Consider the following 23,398-nt stretch of genomic DNA (forward strand, 5'->3'; position numbering starts at 1 on the left):
TGGTACTGATACAATTGTGTTGCTGCTATATGTGGATGATATTATCCTCATAGGATCGAATTCATCTAAGGTTCAGAATGTTATTACAGAATTGTCTGAAGTATTTAAATTGAAAGATATGGGGAAATTGACCTATTTCTTAGGTTTACAGATCCATTATAAGGCAATGGTGATATATTTGTCAATCAAACGAAGTACATTAAAAACTTAATTCATAAGGTAGGAATGGATTCATGCAAGCCTGCAAATACACCCTGCAAACCTCACAATCAATTGCTTGATGTAGAAGGAACACCAATGTCAGATCCATTTCTATACAAAAACTTGGTTCGATCATTACAGTACCTAACTTTCACATGACCAAACATTGCTTTTGTAGTTAATTCAGTTTGTCAATTCATGACTACACCAACAGAATTGCATTTTGGATCAGTGAAGAGAATCATCATATATTTGAAGGGTACAATTCAGACTAGAATTACTTATACTACAGATATAATGTTTAGTCTTAGTGCATTTTCAGATTTAGACTGGGTTACAGATCTTAATACTAGAAGATCAGTGACTGGTTATGTTGTGTTCTTGGGGCACAATCCAATATCTTGGCAAGCAAAGAAACATAATTCAGTTTCCAGAAGCTCAACTGAAGCTGAATGTAAGGCCCTAGCACACATTGCAGCTGATATTGCATTGGTGAGGAACATTTTAAAGGATTTGAGAGTCAACTTGTCTGATCCTCTAGTTATTCACTGTGACAATATGTCTACAATAGCTTTGAGTGCAAATCCAGTATTTCATTTTAGGATCAAGTACTTAGACACAGACTATCATTTTGTCATGGAGAGAGTACAAAAGAAAGATTTGGAAGTAGTCTATATTCCTACTAAAGATCAAACAGTTGATGTATTAACAAAAGGATTGCACAGTCTAGCATTCAATCGTAATTGTTACAATCTTCAACCTGGGAACCCCAGTTGAGATTGAAGGGGATGTTGAAGATGAATGCCATATCATATGCCATCTCCGCTAGTTTGTTAAGCCACCTCAGCTAATAAAATAGTTAGGTTGTTAGACAGTTGGATATATATATATATATATATATATATAGCTTAAGGCCTAAGGTTACCTAGCTACTATATAAGATTGTAATTCTCAATGTATCAATTCATTCAGAAATATACAAAGATCTTAAAGCACATAATTCTTCCTTCTCTCTCTTCCTTTCCCTCTATTTCTTCGATCATTAGTTCTCTGCAATACTAGTTTTCTTTTCTGTATTCATCAATGGCAGTATCATTGATATGTTATCATTTATCACTTAACTGTGAATGATAATAGGGATAGGATTAGCAATCAAAGATATTAAACGATCTTTGGTGTCCCCATTTGAAGTTCCAATACCGTCTCCATGTTGGAAAATAGAGTGAGCAGTCCGAGCCATATTCAGTGACATTTTTACAATTGATTTTGGAATGGCAGTTTTTGAACTCTCCTCATTAATCTTCTTCCACGAAGAGCTGATCAATTCGTTTATGCAGTCCTGAGCTTCTTCTTCAGATATGCCTCTTTCTTTCATGCAGCACTCAACAGATTTTGCCACATCACCTCTCTCACTCTCAGCCTTAGTTAATTCCAAGATAAAAGGATTAGAATCTAATTATCAAATTGTTTGATAACCATTTTAGTATTTTTTTTATTAAAAAAAATAGAACTCAAGACAAAATGGTTATCAAACTACTCATGTATAGCTGATATATATATAACACGTTTACATTTACCTTGGAAGTGGCCAAATCATCGCTAAGTCGAGTCACTAGAGATGACCAATATATTATTTGAGAGCCATGCTCAACGGAGTCAAGTGAGCTTTTTGTTATGTTGCGTCCTTGCAACAACAAATAAGCATGGAGAATTGCCCCAGGACCACCCACTGAAGTCCATGCATTCATTATGTACTCGTCTAGGGTTGGTGTGTATCCACAGTAAAACCATCGTGCCTCCACCAGATATGAATTACAAAGATTTACCCACTGCAAGCGCAAGCACACACAAAATAATAAATAAATCATAAATTAAGAAGGGAAGTATTATTGAGACTCCAAAAATCTCATTCTACAGTCCTCACAAATGTATTTTTCTTTCTAAATATAGAAAGTTTGGAGTGTAGAATGAAAATTTTGGAGTGCCAATAACAATTCCCATTAAGAAAATGGGGAAAATAGAATAACAGAGCCAATATATTTATGTTGTAATTTGCATATTAATTTATTATGGCCAAACCCTAGTTATCCTACACGCTCTAGTCAAGTGTTTAGGTTTAGTTAGCAACAAAGAGCTACAAGTCTAACATTGTTAGAGACGACCTCCGATGTTCCTAACGAATTCAGCTATAGTGTTTGTTGTTAGTTACCTCTTTCTTAATATACGGAAGAACGCTTAAATCATTGATTTTAAATACGTTATCATTTACTTCATTCCCAAAGTCGAGCATGGCTGTATAAATTGGCTGCATGTACTCGGGAAGCTCTTCCTTGGCCTCCATATTCCAACTGTGTTAAACAAGCAAAAACGAAATCATAAAGGAACAAAAAACGAAATCACACATTATACATATATAATTGCATCTATTAAGTACTTTTTTTACCAAGATAAATTGCATCTTAGTACTTTTGTTCACAAAATAAAAAATAAAAAAAATAAAAATTACATCTTAGTGCTTAATTAATTACTTACCTATATACTGCTTGTGCAAAGAGCTCAAGTTCATCCAAGAATCCATAAACATCATACATGTCATCAATTACTGTTAATATGCAAACGAATTTGGTGAGGCCAATCCTGCAATTCGAGAATTGGGGCTCATAATTGATACCCATTGCCCACAAATAGTTCTCCATCAATCTGTCTCTCGAGAAATTTGCCTTATGTTCAAAATCCAAATCTCTCCACCACCTGCATTTGTTGGATATAATCTTAGTGAAATTTAAGTAAACACCTGCTTCGGTATAAACACTGAGCATTGTAACGCAAGCTTCTACCTAAGCAAAACGTTGAAATAATTAAAATGATGGGGGTGAAGCTACGTTAAGTGTGCTAGATACAGGGCCAACCCTGGCCCAGTGCCAACAAGGTGACCTTTCGGGACCCCAAAAAATCTAGGGCCCGAAGAATATATATTAGGATATATTATAGGAAAGTTTAACAAAAAACTTTCGGTACTGTTCATTTTAATGAAAAACCATATTTTTACACTAAAAAGTCAATCATAATACTATTCACTTTACCCTTTATTTTGCTATTATGGTCAAAACTCAAAGTTTTCAAACTATTTTTATTAGTTTTTCTTATATTATATGAGTTTATGTTAAATTTGAATAAATAGTAAACAATTTGATTAATTATCAAATTGTTTCTTAGTGGCAGTGGTATGCATTTATTACGCAGGAGATTGTGTGTTCACTCCCTCGTAATGTCAACTAGGTAAATGAACAGTCCCCAAAAAAAATTCATGACTCATCAAATTAACATCCAAATTCAAAGCCTTGTCATCTTGATTTTTGCAACTGCGGTGCCGCCAAAAGGTGTTCATGTTTTGCATTAGAGTACTTTATATGACTGAACTCACATGCACAATATGTGTACAACTTAAGACACACAATTGCTATAACAGCTATCATTCATATAGTCTATGAACTAGTTCTAATCTTAGCTGTTCATTAAAAATAAGGGGCTTTTAGATCCAGGTCCAAAAATGTAGAGTGTTTTCAGGAGTGAGTCCAGTTATTTAATTATTTATTTTTATTTCTGTTATACTCATTTTATATTTTCTAAAAATATTAAAAATCAATTAAAATCTTCTAATATTATGCATTTTCCAACTCCAAAAGAATATATTTAATATCTTATAACAAAAAAACTAATATACTAACATAAATTTATCTACAAAACATTCTACCCTAACTCAAGTAACAAATATATGAATGTATATAATACCTATATGTGAGATATGAAACCTAATTAAAATGTAGAAAAAACATAACATACCTACAAGTAAGACACATTAATCTGTGACAGGTTGATTATAAAAAAAGAATCTGTCATATAGGTAGATAAACATAATTAACCTGTGATATAGGTTGATTATAAAAATTAAAAATAAAATCTATAAATGGGGTTTAAGGTAGGAGGAAGAACGAGAAATAACAAAAAGATAAATAAAAAGAAATAAGCAAAGAGATAATTGGGAAGAAATTTGATTTTTATAATAAATCTTATCATTGAACAGATAACTATTGATAATTAAATAATTAAATATAACAAATTGGACTTATTTTAATAAACTGGACTATTCCTACAATTGGCTCAAAAAATTGGACTTATATCAAGTTTCCCCTAAAAATAATTACATAAGAAGAAATAAACCCATAAATTCAACATTTAAAACAAAGTGTATCTGGAAAAATGCTTATATCTTTTGTACAATTCTAGGGTTTTGAGTGTTAGAAGATATTCTCTCTCAATCTATAGCTCTCCAATTTATATTTTTTTTACTTTTAATCTTGGCATCGTTTATGTATTTAGTTGTGCTCTCTAGATCGTATAGGTTTCTTGTAAGATCTTTTTTTAGTCCACATATATTATTTTTTTTAATCCTGATATTTTATAATTGTTAACAAAATTGATTAGTTTGTACAAAGAATATCTATTAATCAATCTACAAATAGCATCATTTAAAATTGGAAGTTTTAACGAAACACTTTCGGTACTGTTCACTTTTAACAAAAACCATATTTTTACTTTTCACTAATACTATTCACTACACCTTTATTTATCATTTTTCATTAAAACTAAAAAAAAAATTAAAATTTTCATTAGTTTTCTTTTTAAAATTTCACCCTGCACATTTAGAAACTCAGTACGTGTCCGAAGTATTATGCTGTCGTTTTTTTGACATGTTTGGGTTAAAGTCGCTTTAAGTGTTGGCATGCAGGCCTCAAGCCTAAAAGTGAGTAGGGCAAACCCTGTCCTCCACTTGTGCGTCTCTGGAAAATCAAATCAAATTGCAAATAAAATAGAAAAGAAAATTTATATTTCTTGCCTTGATAGCTCCTTTATCTCTCTCTGATATACTGATTGGACAATATTATAATCCAATTTGGCTAATTCAAGCAACTCCATGTTCCTAGAATCGTCCTTTTTGTAGATATCGATGAAGCTTCGAGCTTCTATCCTTGGCATCCTCCAATGTAAGGGGATTTCCATGGATTGCTGAACTAGTTGCTTCAATAAACCATCTTCACCCTCCAGTGTTCCCACTAATTGTCTCAACTTTTTGGCACTAAAACTTTTGGCTTCCTCCAAAACATGATCTTCCCCAAGCGTACCAAGGTGTGAGGCTTCATACAAGCTCAAAAGTCCCTCTATATCCTTGCTTAAGCTATCCTCGAATCTTCCGTCTCTGGTTCTAAACTTGTTAAACACATCTGCTCGATCATTTTGTCACCGTAACTCACAATTAATTAAGCCTTGCTTCGAAAACATGTATTACTAATTGTGATCAACAAAATAATTCATGTGCTTTACCTGGGCTACTAGGGATACCATGTTCTCGTAGTATCCGAAACTGCAAGGCAACGGTGTGAAGATCACTTGGTGTATTGGCAGTACTGGAAGAACCAAGGCTAGTTAGGACTGCTTGGATCTCCTTTTCGAAATGATAGGCCACTCCCAATCGCTGCATTGAGTCGATAAGCTTTAACATCGATAAAGTGCTAGTAGTGTCTTTAGTACTCCTAGTTGATGCTGCCAGCAACGTTTCAGTAACGTTCTGCTTTAGATGCTCCAATCGCGTCCCCTGCAATTCATACTGCAAGAATGAAAACAAATAAGTCAAAAAAAATGATCAAGATGTGTTTACGTATGCATGAGTCATGACAACTTGCAAACGATCGTAGTATACGTACTGTGTAATGAGTGGTGAAGGAGTCGATGAGTTTGGAATCCCAAATGGTAGGATGGTATTGAGCGGATCGCCGTTGTGCTGCCGGACGATTACTGATAACCTCCGATGACGGTGATGAGTTTGTTGATACATAAACGAAGGAGGGTTGTTTTCCTACTGTTCTTTGAAGCAGAACTTTTGGAAGATGGATTAATCCTTGATGCCTAGTACTAGTTGAGACCAAAGAGGGAGAGAGCGAGGAGAATGTGATAAGTGCCATTGTTATAACTTAGGATTGAACGTTCTTGGCAAGCCACTCTCTAGTGCTCATATATATATAAGCAAGCTTGATTAGTCCTTTTGTCCAAAAAATATGATAATAAAATTTTTAAAGGAAAGAATTGGATCCTCAAAGATTGAGGAGGAACTCCTCTTTAAAATACTTCATGATATCTCCTCCTTAGAATACTTCATGATCCTATTCACAGAACTTTGTGCTTATGATATAAACTCCTTCATGATTGACTAAACGATCTTAATTTTGATTGATTTTTTGCAAAGTTGATCTTACATAAAGATTTTTAACATGAACGGTTCAGATCATAAACACGATATTTTGTAAATAAGTCATGAAGTATTTTGAGGAGGAACTCATCCTTAACCTTAAGAACCAAGTTCATCCCTTTTTAAAATAAATTAGATTTTTTGTATAAAAAGACCACTATAGCCTTAAATTTAATGGAAAAGAAGATAGATTTGATGGAAGTACCATTCGTGCAACGCAGAGTTAAATTGGAGGACGGAAGAAACTAATATGAGAATTCAGTGACGAAAACTAAACATGGGGTAAAGTTCAAGAACCTTTGATACCACCACCCTTAAAAATTTGACTTGTCGTTTGTCATTTTAAATAATTAAAAGAAAATAAATAAAGGTAACTACAAGTCATCTTGGGTTATTTTAATTTAAACATTTAATCCATAATATAAAATGTTTTTACTAGTAGGATTTCAAGTGAGGATAAGACCTTCACAAATGTAAAAAGTTGACGGATAACAATTACAAAACTACTAACCAAAGTTTCGTAATAACGTATCCATTAATACGTGTACTTTTACTGTTAAGGTTTGTTTTCTATCAATCAAATGATAAAGATTATTAACTTTATGTCAATCGTGAGACTAATAATACATAAGCACTGGTCAATGGCTGTCTATTTTCGTGTCATAATACGTCAAACCAAGAACGAAAAAAAAAAAAAAAAAAACTAAACTAAATTACTAACCAATCAGTTAAATATGTTTCTTTCAAATCGGTCCAAATCAGTCGCATGTATTTGGTGATTGAATCCAATTGTAGCTAGAAGTGACATCGGTTTAGAAAAGTCTGTATCGTGGTCCCATCGGCTTATAAAGTGAAAATAGTAAGAGAAACGATGAGAGTGTTTTTAAAAAAAATGAGATTTATTAAGAATTTGTAGTCACTTCACAGTTTAATATTAATTTTTATGTTATTATTATAAAATATTATACAAAAAATATGAGAAAACAGAAAGTCTACAAAAAGTCACACTTTAAGGTAATCCTTTAACATTTCTCAAGTAGTAAAATGAGAGGCGAACAAAAGTGGCTAAGAATCTTAATTTGACAAAGGTGGAAAAAAAATGGAGAATTCACATGACGTAGTCCTTGAAATCAGGAATAAAAATAAGGGTGAACGGTTGATTTAGTCCCTGAATTATCACCTCAGTCAAAATTAGGTTCATGAATTATTTTTTCAGTAAAATAAGTCTTTGAATTTATTAAAAATTGCTAATTACATCTCTAATATTATATTCAAAGCAATTTTATCTAATTTTTTTGCATATAAGCTCTTAATGTTGCATATAGGTTGCGAATCTAAAGTCTAACTTACCCTTCGAATTTAATTTAAACTTTTTTTTTAAAGAGGGACAACTGGTGGCAAGCCACGGTTATCCACCCCTTCCGGGGGCTGGGAAGACTCAAAAAGGAATTTCAGCCTCCCCCTAGGTCTAGCTTCCACACCAACAGTGGGTTTCAAACCCGAGACTTTCAGTTTTTAGTTTTAAGGAAGCCTCGTAATCGGCCATTTACCACTGGGCCAGCAGCTCATGGTTACCCTTCAAAGTTAATTTCATACACTATTTCCTCAAAGAAAGTAAGTTCTTAAACTATGAAAAACTACCAATCTACTATCTAAAGTGCATTTCATGCAAGTCACATGACTTAAGTCAATGAAAAATTGAATAAAATAAATTCAAATTTAATATTGGGGATGTAATTGATAAATATTATTAGATGGACCACTGATTTTTCTGAAAAAAAAATAATTTGAGAACCTAATTTTCACTTAAGTAATAATTTAACGATTAAATCAACAGTTTACCTCAAAAATAAATTTAGAGAAAATTAAATGTTAAAGAAGTAAATTGGGTAATACTGTATGGAAAGTATGCCAGACCCTATCAGTTGTGGTTTTTAATATATTTTAAGCCAATGGGGACCTTGACCAATAAAAGGACGGTCGTGAAACACGTTGAGCATGATTTGTGCCCGAAACACATTATTGCAGGTGGTCGGTCGCACATCTTTCACGATTTGTGCATGCAGCTCTATTTGTTGATTTGCTTTCTGGGTAGGGCTGGAAAAAATTTCCAAAAATTTCAAATCAAACCGAAAAAGTCCCAAACCTAAACTGAAAAATCCCAAACCAAAACCATTCCGAAGTTCGGTAATCCCGTCCTGAAAAATGCCAAAATTTTCGAAGCTCTCTCGTCTCTACTCTCTAGTATCGATCCATCTCCTTCTATATCCTCTCTGAAGCTTTCTTTGAATTAGGGTTCAAATGAGGATTTACAAATTAGGGATTTACGATTTAGAGCTTTTGATTGTTTCGATTTGGATTTGGATTTCTTGATTAATTTTCTGGGGATTTTTAGATTAATTTTATGTGGATTTGGTTGATTTGGATTTCTGGATTTCCATGGTCGATTTCTACTTTGCATGTTTGATTCTTTTCTACTTTGCGTGCTCGATCTGCAGGTTTGAATTGAATTTATCAGCTTCTTCCATTAACAAGAAGCCAAATTTCTGCCCTACTGAAATCCCAAAACCATACCAAAATCCAGAATTTATTTCGGGAATCCCGAAATTTGGTATTACTGAAATTTCGGTTTGGGATCAGGATTCGAATTTCTATCCCAAAAAGGATCCATTTGGGATTCAGGATCCCATTTTCGGGACGGGATCCCATACCGAACTAGCCCTACTTCTGGGTGTATTGAGAAACAAAACTACAGTTTCTATTTGCAGGAGTGGTCAGAGAGCAGAAACAAAGTTAACTAACTTGACTCTGCATACAGGACGAGCTCGCCTCGATACATAAGAGCACTTCCAGTGTTGGAAGACCCTCAGGGCAACTGCCTATTGAATCCCCTCCAGTGAATAGTAACTATCTTTAATGAACAATAATTGTTTTTGCATCTCTACCCCTAAACTGAATAGCCATAGCAATAGACAATAAAATATTAGTATTTTTTATTTTATAAAATAATACAAAATAATTTTATTTGTAATTTCGGATACGATTTTTAATCGGTCTCGTTGTACCATGTGTCATTAAATAAAAAATTACAATGCAAAGTATTTGAGAAAATATAAAATTGTGGTGTAAGTTGGAAGATAATGATAAGATATTTATAGAAAAATTAAATCAATTTTTTTTCGGATTTTTTATTTATTTTTTACATTTTTTTATATTTTTTTTTATAATTTTTTTTTACATTTTTTATTTTATTTTTTACAATTTTTTTATTATTTTTATAACATGGCTAACGTCATGATGACGTCAGCCTTGCATCAGCACGCCTCAGGCGTTCGGGCGGTGGATTCTTGCCTCCCCTCTCCCACGGGCCCACCCCTAGCCCAATTGCCCATATAGCCTAGAGCATGGAAGGCTGCCGATTTGGGTTTCTAAGCAGCCGGTCCCCATGGCAATGCACAACACTGGACTTGCTCTAATGCTAGAGCTCATAGTGTTACAAATCCACTTAGAAAGTGCATCGCTTTGGAACTAGGCACAACTTAGTTATAACCCATCCCTACTTTTTCATGTGAAATAATCCATTTATTATGAAATGACCAAAATCTATCTATACTACTATATAAAGTAGGGGTGTAAAAAAATACCAAAAATCCCAAAGCATACAAAATCATACTGAAACCAAACAAAAAAAGCTCAAACGAAAAATCTTGAAAATTTTAGTACCGAAATCGAACCAATCCCGAATTATTCGCTATGGGATTCAGTCTCACATCTTAACATCATTCGGTATTCATGTCCCGAACCAAACTTTAATAAATATTATATATATATATGTATGTATATATATGTATATGTTGATATCTATATGGCCTATTATATATTATTAAAATAAACAAAATGTGTTAAAAAACACATGATGTATGATGTCTAAATTTCCATCTAGCAAACATATCTATAATGGGCCTATTATATATTATTAAAATAAGTAAAGTGTGCAGAAAAGCATATGGGTGTTGTCTAAAGACACATCCTTACCCACTCATTACCATCTCTGCCTTCGCCAAGAGTCTCAGACTCTATTTGTCTCTCTGTCATATTTAAATCTGAAACAACACCCACCCATGCATCCATCCTCTCACAATATGACTCCGACCAACTCTCTTCACTCTGGCCACCATCACACCTCACTACTTCATCCCAACCTCTGATTCTTTCTAGTGATTCTCTGTGTTTGTGGGGTTTTAAATTAAGGTTAGGGTTTTGAATTAGAGCTTAGGGTTTCAAATTGGGGGCTTAGGTTAAGAGGAAGATGCGGATCTAACTATCTTTTCACTCTGTCTCTCTCTCGACCTTCAATCTTCACTGATTTACTCACTGTCTCTGATTTTAATTTGGGGTTTTAATGCAAGTTCGAATGATTTCAACTTCAATCAGGATGCTTTGGATTTTGATGTAGGTTCGGTTTCGAGAAATCCCGAAATATCGAAAACATTTCCGAGAATCCCGAACTTCGAGAATACCTAAATTTTGATTTGGGATCGGTCTTCAGATTTTCGTCCTGAAAATAGTCGGTTCGGGACTTGATATGCCGTTTTCGGTTTGATATCCCATATCGAACCAATCTTAAGATTATAAAGCCAGCAACCCTATATGGGGTCATAGGCTTCGCAAAAAATAATGGGAGAAAAATGCCCCCCAAACAAAAAAGTTCAAAAGCAGCCCAAAATAATGCATCAAATAATACAGGGGTATTTTTGTCATATAAACAATGTTTTTTGTCACATCCCGGCCCGGGACGGACCACTTCCCGAGCCGCTCCACCACCGTAACACGATATTGTCCGCTTTGGGCCCCGACCACGCCCTCACGGTTTTGTTTTTGGGAACTCAAATGAGAACTTCCCGATGGGTCACCCATCCTGGGAATGCTCTCGCGCACTACTCGCTTAACTTCGAAGTTCCCATGGAACCCGAAGCCAGTGAGCTCCCAAAAGGCCTCGTGCTAGGTAGAGATGAGAATATACATATAAGGATCACTCCCCTGGCGATGTGGGATGTCACAATCCACCCCCCTTAGGGGCCCGACGTCCTCGTCGGCACACTCGCGACCAGGGTTAGGCTCTGATACCAAATTGTCACATCCCGGCCCGGGACGGACCACTTCCCGGGCCGCTCCACCACCGTAGCACGGTATTGTCCGCTTTGGGTCCCGACCACGCCCTCACGGTTTTGTTTTTGGGAACTCACACGAGAACTTCCCGATGGGTCACCCATCCTGGGAATGCTCTCGCGCACTACTCGCTTAACTTCGGAGTTCCCATGGAACCCGAAGCCAGTGAGCTCCCAAAAGGCCTCGTGCTAGGTAGAGATGAGAATATACATATAAGGATCACTCCACTGGGCGATGTGGGATGTCACATTTTTTATAATTAATTTTCTTTTGCGCAACTTTTTTTTTTTTTTTTTTAATTAGTACCTCACAATGAGCTAGCAATAATTTGATTCAACCAGTTGTTTATTAAATATTATTTTCTTCATTTTTCAACACGTTCAAAATATCTTAAGAGGCGCAATGCCGATTATAAAAAAAGGTCTTTCGCACGTGCATAATAATGTGATTCAATTAGTTGTCAAATGATTTTTTTTTTTTGAACAAACGATATTATCTACAATAAGGGAGAGGGAGTAGGCTTTGCCTCACAATGAGTTAGCAATAATATGATTCAAAAAATGTGTAGTCGTGCGTAGCATGCTGTAATTCAAAAAATACCTTTCACATGTGAGCCCCAACAGTAGACATGGAAAAGAGTTCCCTACCACTACTTGTAACCTAGAAAGGGAAGAGCTGGCTTTGCTTGACCTGTGATTACGTGACAAGTATTGTAAAACACTGTAAGTAAGTTTTATGATTTAACTCATTATATAACGTTTTAATGCTAAAATGTGATAATTGAAGTGTTGATCAAAGTGATTAATTCAATAAACCATTATATATGCCTTTCATAATATTCTAGTTGGTTAATTGGATACCTATCTTAGGAATTTTAAGAGGGATAAGAATAGTATTAATATTATAAAATATGAAGAAGAAAAAAAGAGGAAAAAGAAGAAAGGAAAGATGAGGAGGCTTCTGGAAGGCAGTAGAGGGAACGAGGGGAATCATGTCATCAGGCCATCTCTAATAGGAGAAATTTTTCCAAGTGCCGGGAACACCATGACACATGGTGTTCCCTCACACATTAGGATTTAGTTTTATTTATTTATTGAAATATAAAATTGAAGATATTCAAGATGTCAAATCCTAATGTGTGAGGGAACACCATGTGTCATGGTGTTCCCGGCACTTGGAAAAATTTCTCCTCTAATAGAGGGGGTTAAAGGTCCAAAAGTCAAAAACTAGCTTGATTTGGTCAAAAATTCATCTCCAACTGATGGCTAGACTATAATTCTGTGAAGCCCATTAAATTATTATTTGGCCAAAAGGGGCATCGGGCTAGCCAAATGTAGCCCCTCTTAGCCATTTTTGGAGGTCAACTTCTCAACGGAAATAATTGTTTCAAATTAAACGGTTAGATTTGAAAACATCTAACGGTAATTTAACTAAATTAACCAATAAATTTAAAGTATAAACATAAAACTCATAAATTATTGAAGGGGGTTATGTTAGCTATTTGGTTGGAGATGGTATATGAGTATGACCTAACATTGTTCTGAAAATAATTTTTTGTAGGACTATAATTCTGGACAAGGTTATGTTTAACCCTTTCGGTTGAAGATAACCTTAGGTGGCAAGAACTGGCGAAAAAAATAAAAAAAAGGCAAGGAAATGTAGGAAAGCTCAAAGGCACAGGGAATCCTCTTCCTTGTCAAGGTGCTTTTCTTCGAGTAATTGGGTATTTGCGGATGTGGTGAGTTTAGTTTAATTCTGATGAATAGATTGTGGTTGCACGCCAGTTAGTGAATCTCGTAGTTTGTACTCTATGCCCTCTAATGATAGTTTGAAATTTGAATGGTTGACACTTTTTGACTTGGAATTAGTTTAATGGATGTTTATTGAAGTCTTAGTTTGGTTTTGTACTGGCATTGCTCACCAGGATTAATCTGCATTTCCAGGTTCATACTATACTTTGGTTAGACTTTGCAGATTGTGTTTGTTTAGGATTGGAAGGCTGATACTATGTGCGCACATGCTTATTGTATTCTGCTATAGGTGTTTATATTCTATTGAACTTACTTGTATCACTGGAATTCATATCATGCATTGCCATGATGGAAGGCATGAATCGGTGAACCACGAATGACTTGATTTCGTCTAGGGGTACGTAGGTAGCCTAACACAAAGGGTAGATGCAACCATAAAGTAAACTATATGTTACTACGCTATTGGACCTTGAGTTGTGTTTTGTCCTTGTTTTGGAGGCGAGGCATGATGGATGTACATATACATGGTGTTGCCATGTGTCAATCCTGGACTTATCTCAAGATCGGGACGTGACACAACTGGACACAATCAAAACTTTCATCTCAATGCAGAAGGGATTAGTGGCCAAAATGTTTGAAACATAAACTAAAACATCATAATAGCCAGCTTCCACCCTTTGACATATTCAAGACCCCTAAGATATGAATTCTGTCGTGTTAATCATTAACTCTAATCTCCCTAAAGAATGTAAAGAAATTAAAACAAAACAGATATAGACAAGTCTCTGGTGTCCATAAAGAAGCTTACTGAAATTTGATTGGTTAAATTATCAGTAACCAGATTCTTCAGACAATTTGGTATCTCTTCAAGATGGATAACTCCCTAGCAAGAAAATTTTACATGGACAAGTTCAATATCATCCGTTATCATAGCACCCACACGCAGGGTATGGGCTACAACTCCATGGTAGAGTTACCTTAGGGAGGGCTGATAAGGATCCCCGAACTCACCGAACTTGGAGGGATGAGACTCCAAGGGACAGCAATTATGTAAGGTGATTGAATGTTATGCGTCTCTTATGATTCTACATCTAAGATTGGGACTAGATCACTCGAATGCATAAGCGAAATACTTGAAAGCATTCCCTTTTTACAGGGACAAATTCTTCCCCTGAGTTCTTATCAACTAGATGAATTGCCAACCTGATTCTTACATAGAAGTATAGAACCCTACATATCCACCACTAATGAAACAAATTGAACACTGCAAGTTTCTTTTCCAGTTACATGGAGGCAAAACCAACGAACTAAACAACAATCATCCTAGACCGGGCCAGTCTTATCATTTAACGTGCAAGTTTGTAATATTTTTTCTTCTCAATCAACCAGACTATTCATCAGACATCATCCAGTATAACAAATCAAAAGGAATTCAATTCCAGTGAAGGTAAACTGCAAAAAATAGAGCTACAATGCCATAAAGAAAATTACTTAATATTATACGAAAATGATCTCCATGTGACACATGTATATAGCAAAACGTTAGTCTTTACCAAAATTTTGAGAACCTCCATGGATCAAGCAAACCAGGTTATATCTAAGAAAACCTATACCACTAAGTTTTCGACTCACAATATTAACATAAAATCCAGGAAAAACCATCAACTAGCTCCAAGCTAACCTCTAATCCTTCGAAGACTTCATCGAATCCAATACAAGTTTAGTCTGTTCCTGCATCAAATCAAGCTTCCTGACAGACAAATCCATTTCAATAAGCTGCAATACCCTCCACCTCTCCTCCAACTCTTTAGCCTTGGAACTCCCAATCAAAGAAGGCATCTTCTCAATCACAAGTCTCGTTAAATCCGACCTCGGTGCACAATTACCTGCCCTCAGAGAACCATTCATGCATCGATACTTAGAACAAAAGTCATCTGGGTCGGCCTTAACTCCTCCATTACCCACATTCTTCTGCACCTCTTTCTTCAGTCACTTCTGAAATCGGCAAGGCCAGAACCGTATCATTGTTCACCTTATTATTCTTCCTCGGAGGCTTCCTCTTGCCGCCCTTCGCATTGCTATCAATCCCGTTACCCTCAGAACCCCAAATCTTCTTCCACAAATCAAGGCACTTGAGCTCATGGGGCTTGGAAAACACCGGGTCCTCCCCATCCTCGCCGGCCTGGTACTTCTTCTTCAACCTCCTGATCTTATCAGTCAATTTCTCAACCAATTGGTCCGTGCTCAAATCAACCTGCAAATCATTCTGGATGAACTCGAGGAATGGGGCCATATTCGAATTCGCTGCCACCCCTTTCTTGCTTTTGAACTCTATAATGCCCTTCAGGATCGTAATCTCATCGTCCTCACTCCAAATCCGCTACCCCTTTTTCAATTCCTCATCGTCGTCGCAGACCTTTTTCTTCTTGGAGTTTTTTGGGTTGGGCTCGGTCTCGGCTGGCCGCTTCGACCCAGAATTGGGCGTCGCCGCAGGCTTCGCCGAAGCAGTCTTCTTGCTGGGAACAACGGCTTCATTCGCGGGCTTGGAGATGACCGGCTTTACGGTGAAGTCGGAAGCTAACGACTAGTTGTTATCGGACTCTGTCTCCAATCCGGATCCGGAATTATCGTCGGAGTCAAAACTCGATGGAGGATTTGACTTCGGAACAGCCGCAAAGGGCCTTCCTTCCTCTTCTTCCTCCTCCTAATTCATCATCGTTGAGATCTACAGATTTTGCCTTGCTAACTTCGGCTTCAACGGCGTCGTCTTCTTCTTCTTCGTCTTCGTCAACGGTTTCTTCGTCGAAGTACTCCACCACGGCGGGAGGCGGGTCTTCCACAAGCTTCTTCGGCGCCATCGGAGAGAAAGAGATGGTCTTAAATTGGGAAAACGTTGATTTTGTAGAAGAGCGACAGTCTCACCTTCCCGACAGGGGGAGGGTTTATATAGTGTTCTGCAGCAGGGTTTTGACCGGAGACTTTATGACGTGTCGTGAAACTATTGGTTAAGGATGGTGGGACCCAATTACTTTGGGTTACTTTCCAAGTTTGTCCTACGGGAGTGTTTTTGCTACACAGCTTCTCTTTTTCTGTCACGTGACCCATCCTAACTCTAGTTAATTTTAATTTAAATACGTCATTTAATACTACGGTCTAGTGGTATCCTTTTGAACTTATAAATGTGATTTTAGGTTTGATTTTCGTCAAAAGCGAATTTAAACCACATTATTATTAGTTTATTGTAAGGCTAAGCCTACCTCTTCCCCTCAATGTAGATAATATTGTATGACAAAAAAAATATGTAGATAATATCATATTTAAAAAAAATTTAATTTTAATTTAAAAATCATTAAAAACTAACTAAAGTAAAACTAAAAAAAATAATACCAACTAGGGCTGGGCACGAGCCGGGCCGGGCTCAATTTTGAAGGGACCGGACTAGAACTGGGTTGAAAAGAAACCGATCGGGCCAGGTCCATGGGTCTTTTTTTTTTTTTTTCTCTTCTTCTTTAGCTCTCTTGATGAGTTCGTTTGGATCGAGGCGTGTGATCTATTGGGATGGCGCAAGAGTCCTCGGAGTTCTCGCCATGTTGAGGGCTATCGGCGACAACTACCTGAAGCCATACATGATATCGGAGCCGGAGGTGACGGTCACGGATCGTGCGGTGGAGGACGGCGGCTTCACAGTCAGCATCGTCCTACCGTGACGTGAAGGCGAGGTCAAACAAGGCGTGCTTTGACGCATCCATTTTGTTGACGAAATTTTCCTTGGCGAGGCACAGCAGCGACAATATCAGCGTCGTGGTCGTGGATTTGAGAAGACCGGGGAGGTTATGGAGCTCCTGCACTCCAGTCCAATGGTTCAAATTCATACCAAACTGAAATTGCACAAACCCTAATTCAAAAATTGGGAATACAAGGATTTGGACTCACCTGGAGGCAAAGAGACCCAGAAGCAGAACCTAGAGAGAGAGAGATCCAAAGACAAATAGGTGATTTTATTTTTGTGCTTTTCGAATTGCTTAGAAATATAAATGTTGAATTGCAGAGATTTATCTGGGAAAGTTTTGGATACGAAGTTGGGGATGAAAATCGATTCAGGCAGAGGGCCCATTTCTTCCAGGATTTGGACCCGCCCCGAACGGCTTAGACCTGCCCCGATCCGTGGGTCCAGGACCCGTTTGCCTACCCCTAATATCAACCCACCACCCCACCCCAACCACCTCAACTCGGCGTCGGCCAGCCCCTCTCTCTCTCTTTCTCAATAAGGATAAGTGGTTGGTGGCGGCAGAGTGGAGTTGGTTTTTGTCGAAATTGGAGTTGTTAACTCATTTATAAGTGCCTTGATCTTGTTTAACAATTTGTTACTTTGTTCTTCTAGTTGTCTATGTCGTAAACTGGTATTAGAAGCAAAATTCTTTGAGTTTTCAAATCTCTACTCGCACTAAAAATAGTGGATCCCATCTATTTATCATTTTTATACCTATAATATTCCTTCTATTTTCATTTATATTTCCCATCACGTTGTTCTCTACATTAGTAGTTAACTATGGTTATGTGATAAGACACATGATACTCTATGAATGACTGGCTAGCATAGTTTACTACGTGTAGCAAAAATGCTCCCTTAATTAATGGGAATGTCCATAACAAGAAAACTTCTTTTTATATGAATGGAAGAACTTATATGGTAGCCGATAGCGCCGAAGTGTTGTTGTGAGTCAATAAAATAAAAATGTGTAAATATTTGTCAACTTATATTAAATTTATCATCACGGAACGCCACATGACAGGTGTATCCTATTTTAAGGCCAATACTTTTAAAGAAAAAATATTGAGTTTAACATGAATAAAGGAAACTAATAAAGAATTTTATTATTAGTAATCAATTAGAATATGACAAATGAATAGATGCATAATTTTTTTTCTTCGTATTAAACATTATAAAGTATTTTTGTAGTACAAAATCTTTTTTTTTTTTTTTTTTCAATTTACTAATGCCTTTTTTTTTTTTACTGTTAAGGACAAGACCAAAGAGAGAAAGAAAAAAAGTCTCTATTTAATTATTTATTTGTGATTCTTCAATTTGGGATAGCGAGATGTCAACGTCTAGTCGATCAATTGCATCTTTGTGATCAACCAGACGCTCACATCTCACAACTTTCCTCCATTCTAGAGAACCTATTTTAATTTGTTAATTGCAGTAAAATAGGAGTTTGAGAAGAAATATGTTGGATATATAAAGATGGCAAAAACAGCAATGATGTTTTTGATCTTTTGGATTAAAAAGTCTTTCTGTACATAACAAAATCCCCGTTTGCCATTAGATCCATGGGGTGCCCTTTCATCCAGTATTCTTTCTGCAAAGACACAATCTTTGTGCAACCAACAGATTTTGAACATGAAATTCCGGTGCTCCAAAGACGGAGAAATGCTGCGAACCACTGTCTGGTTGTTGTGCTTTCGTGATTTCAATGCTGCCTAAATTCGTGTAGCACAATGAAGAATAGTGAGTACTTGACAGATACAAAGAAATTGCCACAAAAACTTGAAGGCCAATTTCATCTGCACACATGGTTTTAGCGCTACTGCATTGCTTGAACTCTAAGCAACCTTTAATTTGCTTCCAAACACAACCAAAGCATAAGTAATTACGCGGGAAAAAATTTTCCAAAATAAATTTTACCTACTCTATATGAAAAAACTAGGTCTCATCATCTGAACTGAAACCCTCCTCCACCCGCCGTTCTGCAATTGCCGGAAAGAGCCATTGACGCATATCTGTAGGTGGTGGTTGACGATTTTTTGGAGTTGTTTCTGTCGCTGTTGGGGCTTGACGCATAGCTGTAGGTGGTGGTTGACGATTTTCTGGAGTTGTTTCTGTTGCTGTTGGTGCCTGGGCCTCTAGTAGGTGGTGCTTGACGATTTTCTGGAGTTGTTTCTGTCGTTGTTGGTGCCTGGGCCTCTTTCTTGGCACTCTTCGCCGCCCTCATTGTTGAATTTCGAACCTCTGTGCATATCTTGTTTAGAATTACCAAGAAATCACGGACAATCGCAAATAAGCGAATGCCTTCATCCCTCCCTGCGTTCCCGTGGAAGTAATCCGCTGTGCTTTTCACAAGAGCAGTTATCCTCCTTTCTTCTTCCAACAACCATGTAATATCAGATTCTGCGCGCTCCACAAAACTGACTAGTGTGCATTGGAACTCACTATCTTCATCCAGATTCTTCATCTCAACATTTATGAAATCTCGAGTTTTGGTTAGTGATTGGCCAAGATTTGCAACTGTCGACAGCTAGGCTATCAGCATCTACAAGTGCCGCCTTTTTCACATCTTCAAGTTCATTGCTTAAACCAGAGACAACCTGAAGACCGAGGCTACACAAGTGCTCCTCTGATTCATCATTGACATCCTCAGCTATGTCCTCTGTACTCAAGTTTGACATGCTCCGGCTTTCTCTGGCTGTGCGAATAGCTCTTCGACCCTCAGAACGGATGATCTCTTGAACAACAAAGTGCATGAGTGTGGTTTTGCCATCAGTGCCTTTTACATCAGCAAGTTTCAAAAGCGTATCAAGCCTAAATGCCTGTGCACCACCACGGTAGGTGCCATCATTCATACGGTTTCCAGTTTTAAGAACCGCTTCTAAAAGTTTTAAGAATAGCCTGCTCTTTCTGAGTTTGTTGCAAGCAACCTGACATTTACGACGAGGAATAGTAAGATAACAGAGAAACATTGAGATTTCTTTAACTGGCTATAATCGTTCAAGAGATATAGTGCTCTAGGTATCTCACCTCTAAAGTAATAAAGGACTCTTTAGTGGTAGAAACGTCCTCTTGGAGGGAACACATGAACAACAGTGACTCCATGCGCTTAAAAGCAAATGGTATGTCAACCATGACTTTGAGGAACCGCTCTGCAGTACCAAGTTGAGCAATATCGCCTGTGAATAATCTAAGCTTCAATTCTTCTTCTGCGGTCGGTGCCATCTTCAGCAAGGTTTGGAGGAACTCCACAGGAAGCTCATTACCTGACTCAATCAATAAAGGAAATAACTATGTTACTAATAAGAAATATCACATAGACTAGCCCATCGTTCTTTATAACTTAGTAAACATGGTAGTTCCTGTTTTTATTCAATTCAAACATGGTATTTTTGAATTCTTAATTTCTGAGGTTCCATGTTATGTTCTTTCCTTTTAGCTTTTATTCTTTGTAACATGATAATCGAGTTTTTATTCGATTAAACATGGTAGTTTCTATTTTGTACATGGCCCCGACTTATTCATTCTATTTCTTCTCATATTTTGGTACTAGGAATCAAAATTGGAGAAACGTAACATGGAACTTCATAGTGGCAAACGCCAAAGGATGAAGAGTTGATCACATGTAAAGAGCATACAAAATGGAATATATCCTAGAAACATTTCTCACGATGAGAGAAACAGAGAGAGTCACCTTCTCGGAGGGCATCAGCAACTTCTTCCGTTGTCACATTCAATGCTCGTAGAAGAATTGCAAGATTTTGTGCTTTCTTTCTGTCAATAATTTGAATATACTGGACTGCAGGTTCTGAGGCTGATGATTCCTTCTTCCGATCATTTTTAGCTTTATCCACTGCGTTATAACCAAATAGCGACTCTATCTGCTCCTCATTGAATCTGTAAATAAGTTGGAAGTTAAATTGGAGTTTCTTTAAGTAATTTTGTGGATGAAAAATTTGATCCATCAAGAGAAAGTAAAGCCTTACTGGAATGATCCTGCACTGATCTCATGCCAGACCATTGACTGATCAGAATTGGCATTAACCTTATCCCAGAAAAATGGCTTTAGCTTGGTCTTTTGAGATCCCTCAGCATCCATATCACCACTATCGCCACTTTTTGCTTTGCGATTAGGTCCTATAGGTGGACGGTTGATCTTACCGGCCAATGGTTTCGGTGGAGGTGAAACTTTTGGAGGTGGTGGGGCTTTAGGACGAGGAGGAGGAGGTGGTGGTGGACCTGGTGGTTCAGGCGGCGGAGGAGCTTGTCTTCCAGGGGGAGGTTTTAGGGGAGGAATTGACCCTCCTGCCATGGCTTCTGATGTAGTTGCATCACCCGGTGCAGATTCATTGTCTTTTTTCATGGCCATATTGTTTACAAACTTTGCGTTAGTGCCAAACTCTTTGTTACCGGAGTTTTCTAAACTAGCAGACTTCTGAGAAGAACCTGTGGCATTCAAAGATTGTGACACGCCTAAAATGCGAAGAAAATCATCAATCAGTGGAAGAGATCTGAGAATTGCATACATACCAGCGGATAATGTGAGAAGAGGCCTGTCATCATTTGGTCCATTTCTTGGACCAATTTTTCGGCTTCTCCTTTTCTTAACACAGCAGAAACAGATAAGTGCAACAATGATAAGTGTTACTACTGCAATTCCAACAATAGCAATTAGTTTAATCACACCACTGTTATCCTTTTGTGGCGTCTTTTGTGGCGCCTTTTTTTTTCCGGATGAGGGATTCTTTGCTGGTGGATTTTTCTTTTTTGGTGAGGCATTCACATCCTTTGATGTTGGATTTTTCTTTTTCGATGAGGGATCCTTTGATGCAGGATTTGTACTAGCACGTAAAGTAGTATGAGTTCGTTTAGAAGGTGAGGGTGAAGGTGCTTGATGTCTAGGCAACTTAGCTGCAGGGCCGGGAGCTATAACTGGAGTAGGCCCTGGAGCTAGAGATGGAGAAGGGCTTGTCGTTGTTAGCCTAAGCGAATCACTGGCCAAATGTCTTCTAGGAGCATCGGGCCACCCTAAAAGCCACTCTAAGTAGTTGATGAACCAATTTTTCGAGGTAGCCTTTTTTCCAGAAGCACGAAGCAGAAGCCCTTTCTTTCTTAAGCAATCAAAAAGTGTTTGTTTCACATGAGGAGGAAGAACTAAAACTGCATGGTGTATGTTGCTTTTCGTTAAGAGCGTTGTTTCAGAGTCAGCGGCTGCTTCCTGTGGAATGTACAAGTTAAAATTTTTGACAGCATCTTTCACGTCTATCAGTTCTTTCCTGCAATGAATCCATGCCTGCTCTACCTGTAGTCAAATTTATCCCTAATTAAATTCACACAACTATATATGTATCTACCAAATTACTATCCCCATTACGAAATGGCAAAATGTTCAACCTTGAAATTAATCATAACACGGCTAAATGCATGAAAAGGAGAAATAATCAGCACAAAAAATAATTTAGAGGGTAATTCCATACCATGTCTTCGTCTATCTCCTCCGAAAGCCAATCGCCGCCATTGCCTGGAAACGTTTCTTTAGTCCTCCTCACCCCCTCCGACGCCCCTATCACCAATGCACAAAGCAGAATCACAAAAACAACCGCATAACCGTCTCTTCCCATTTCCATCCCGTCCATATATTTTCCTTCTCATTTCATCGAACTTGTCGCACGATCCTCCAATTTTCTCTCTAACCAACATAAACGAAACGTTTCCAAATTTAAAAAAAAAAATACCAGCCTCCAAGCTCCACCTGCAACAATGGCGGCCGCGCGCGCTTCTGCTCCTCCTCCCAAAGTGATTAAAAATCTTCAATTTTGACGACAACCCACGTCAGATTTCTTAGCTCCGAGAAGAACCCGCAATTTTTTAAACCATCTCGATCGGAAAATCCGAGACGTTGAAGATTTGAACGTGGAGATATGAACATGCAAAAACAACAATGCCTGAAAAATAAATTTATACTTTTTGATACGTCAGAGCATTGTTGTGTTCACGACCGCCAATGATAAATGCAATAAAAAGGCTGAATCAAAACATAAAGTCATGGGGGGCTGTAAACTAATTCAACCCCAGAAGGATTTTAGCTAATTTGGATATTTTTTTAATAATATTTTTGCGTTTAGATTTTTGTTCGTCAGCATGTTTCTTGTTTTTCGGGGGTTTAGGAGGAGAGAGAAAGAGAATGATGCGTAATATAAGACGTGA

At 37.3% G+C, this 23,398-nt stretch overlaps 1 protein-coding gene and 2 pseudogenes across 1 annotated transcript; all 3 read right to left on the reverse strand.

Moving 5' to 3' along the window:
- Positions 1 to 1,164: 1,164 nt before the first annotated feature.
- LOC103934266 lies at positions 1,165 to 6,253 on the reverse strand (annotated as a pseudogene).
- An 8,650-nt stretch (positions 6,254 to 14,903) lies between these two features.
- On the reverse strand, positions 14,904 to 16,544 carry LOC103934259 (annotated as a pseudogene).
- Positions 16,545 to 18,820: 2,276 nt separating this feature from the next.
- On the reverse strand, positions 18,821 to 23,262 carry LOC103934265 (formin-like protein 3). The gene is given in 8 exon segments (XM_018644241.2): positions 18,821 to 19,330; positions 19,332 to 19,721; positions 19,723 to 20,121; positions 20,222 to 20,457; positions 20,886 to 21,088; positions 21,178 to 21,637; positions 21,722 to 22,493; positions 22,669 to 23,262. Coding segments are annotated over 8 exon segments (2,820 nt in total). The 5' UTR covers positions 22,828 to 23,262; the 3' UTR covers positions 18,821 to 19,129.
- Between the last annotated feature and the right edge of the window lie 136 nt (positions 23,263 to 23,398).

Source organism: the organism of the source record quoted next, unplaced genomic scaffold (assembly GCF_019419815.1).
Source record: "Pyrus x bretschneideri cultivar Hongxiangsu unplaced genomic scaffold, Pyrus_bretschneideri_v1 Contig13, whole genome shotgun sequence".
Classification (NCBI taxonomy): domain Eukaryota; kingdom Viridiplantae; phylum Streptophyta; class Magnoliopsida; order Rosales; family Rosaceae; genus Pyrus; species Pyrus x bretschneideri.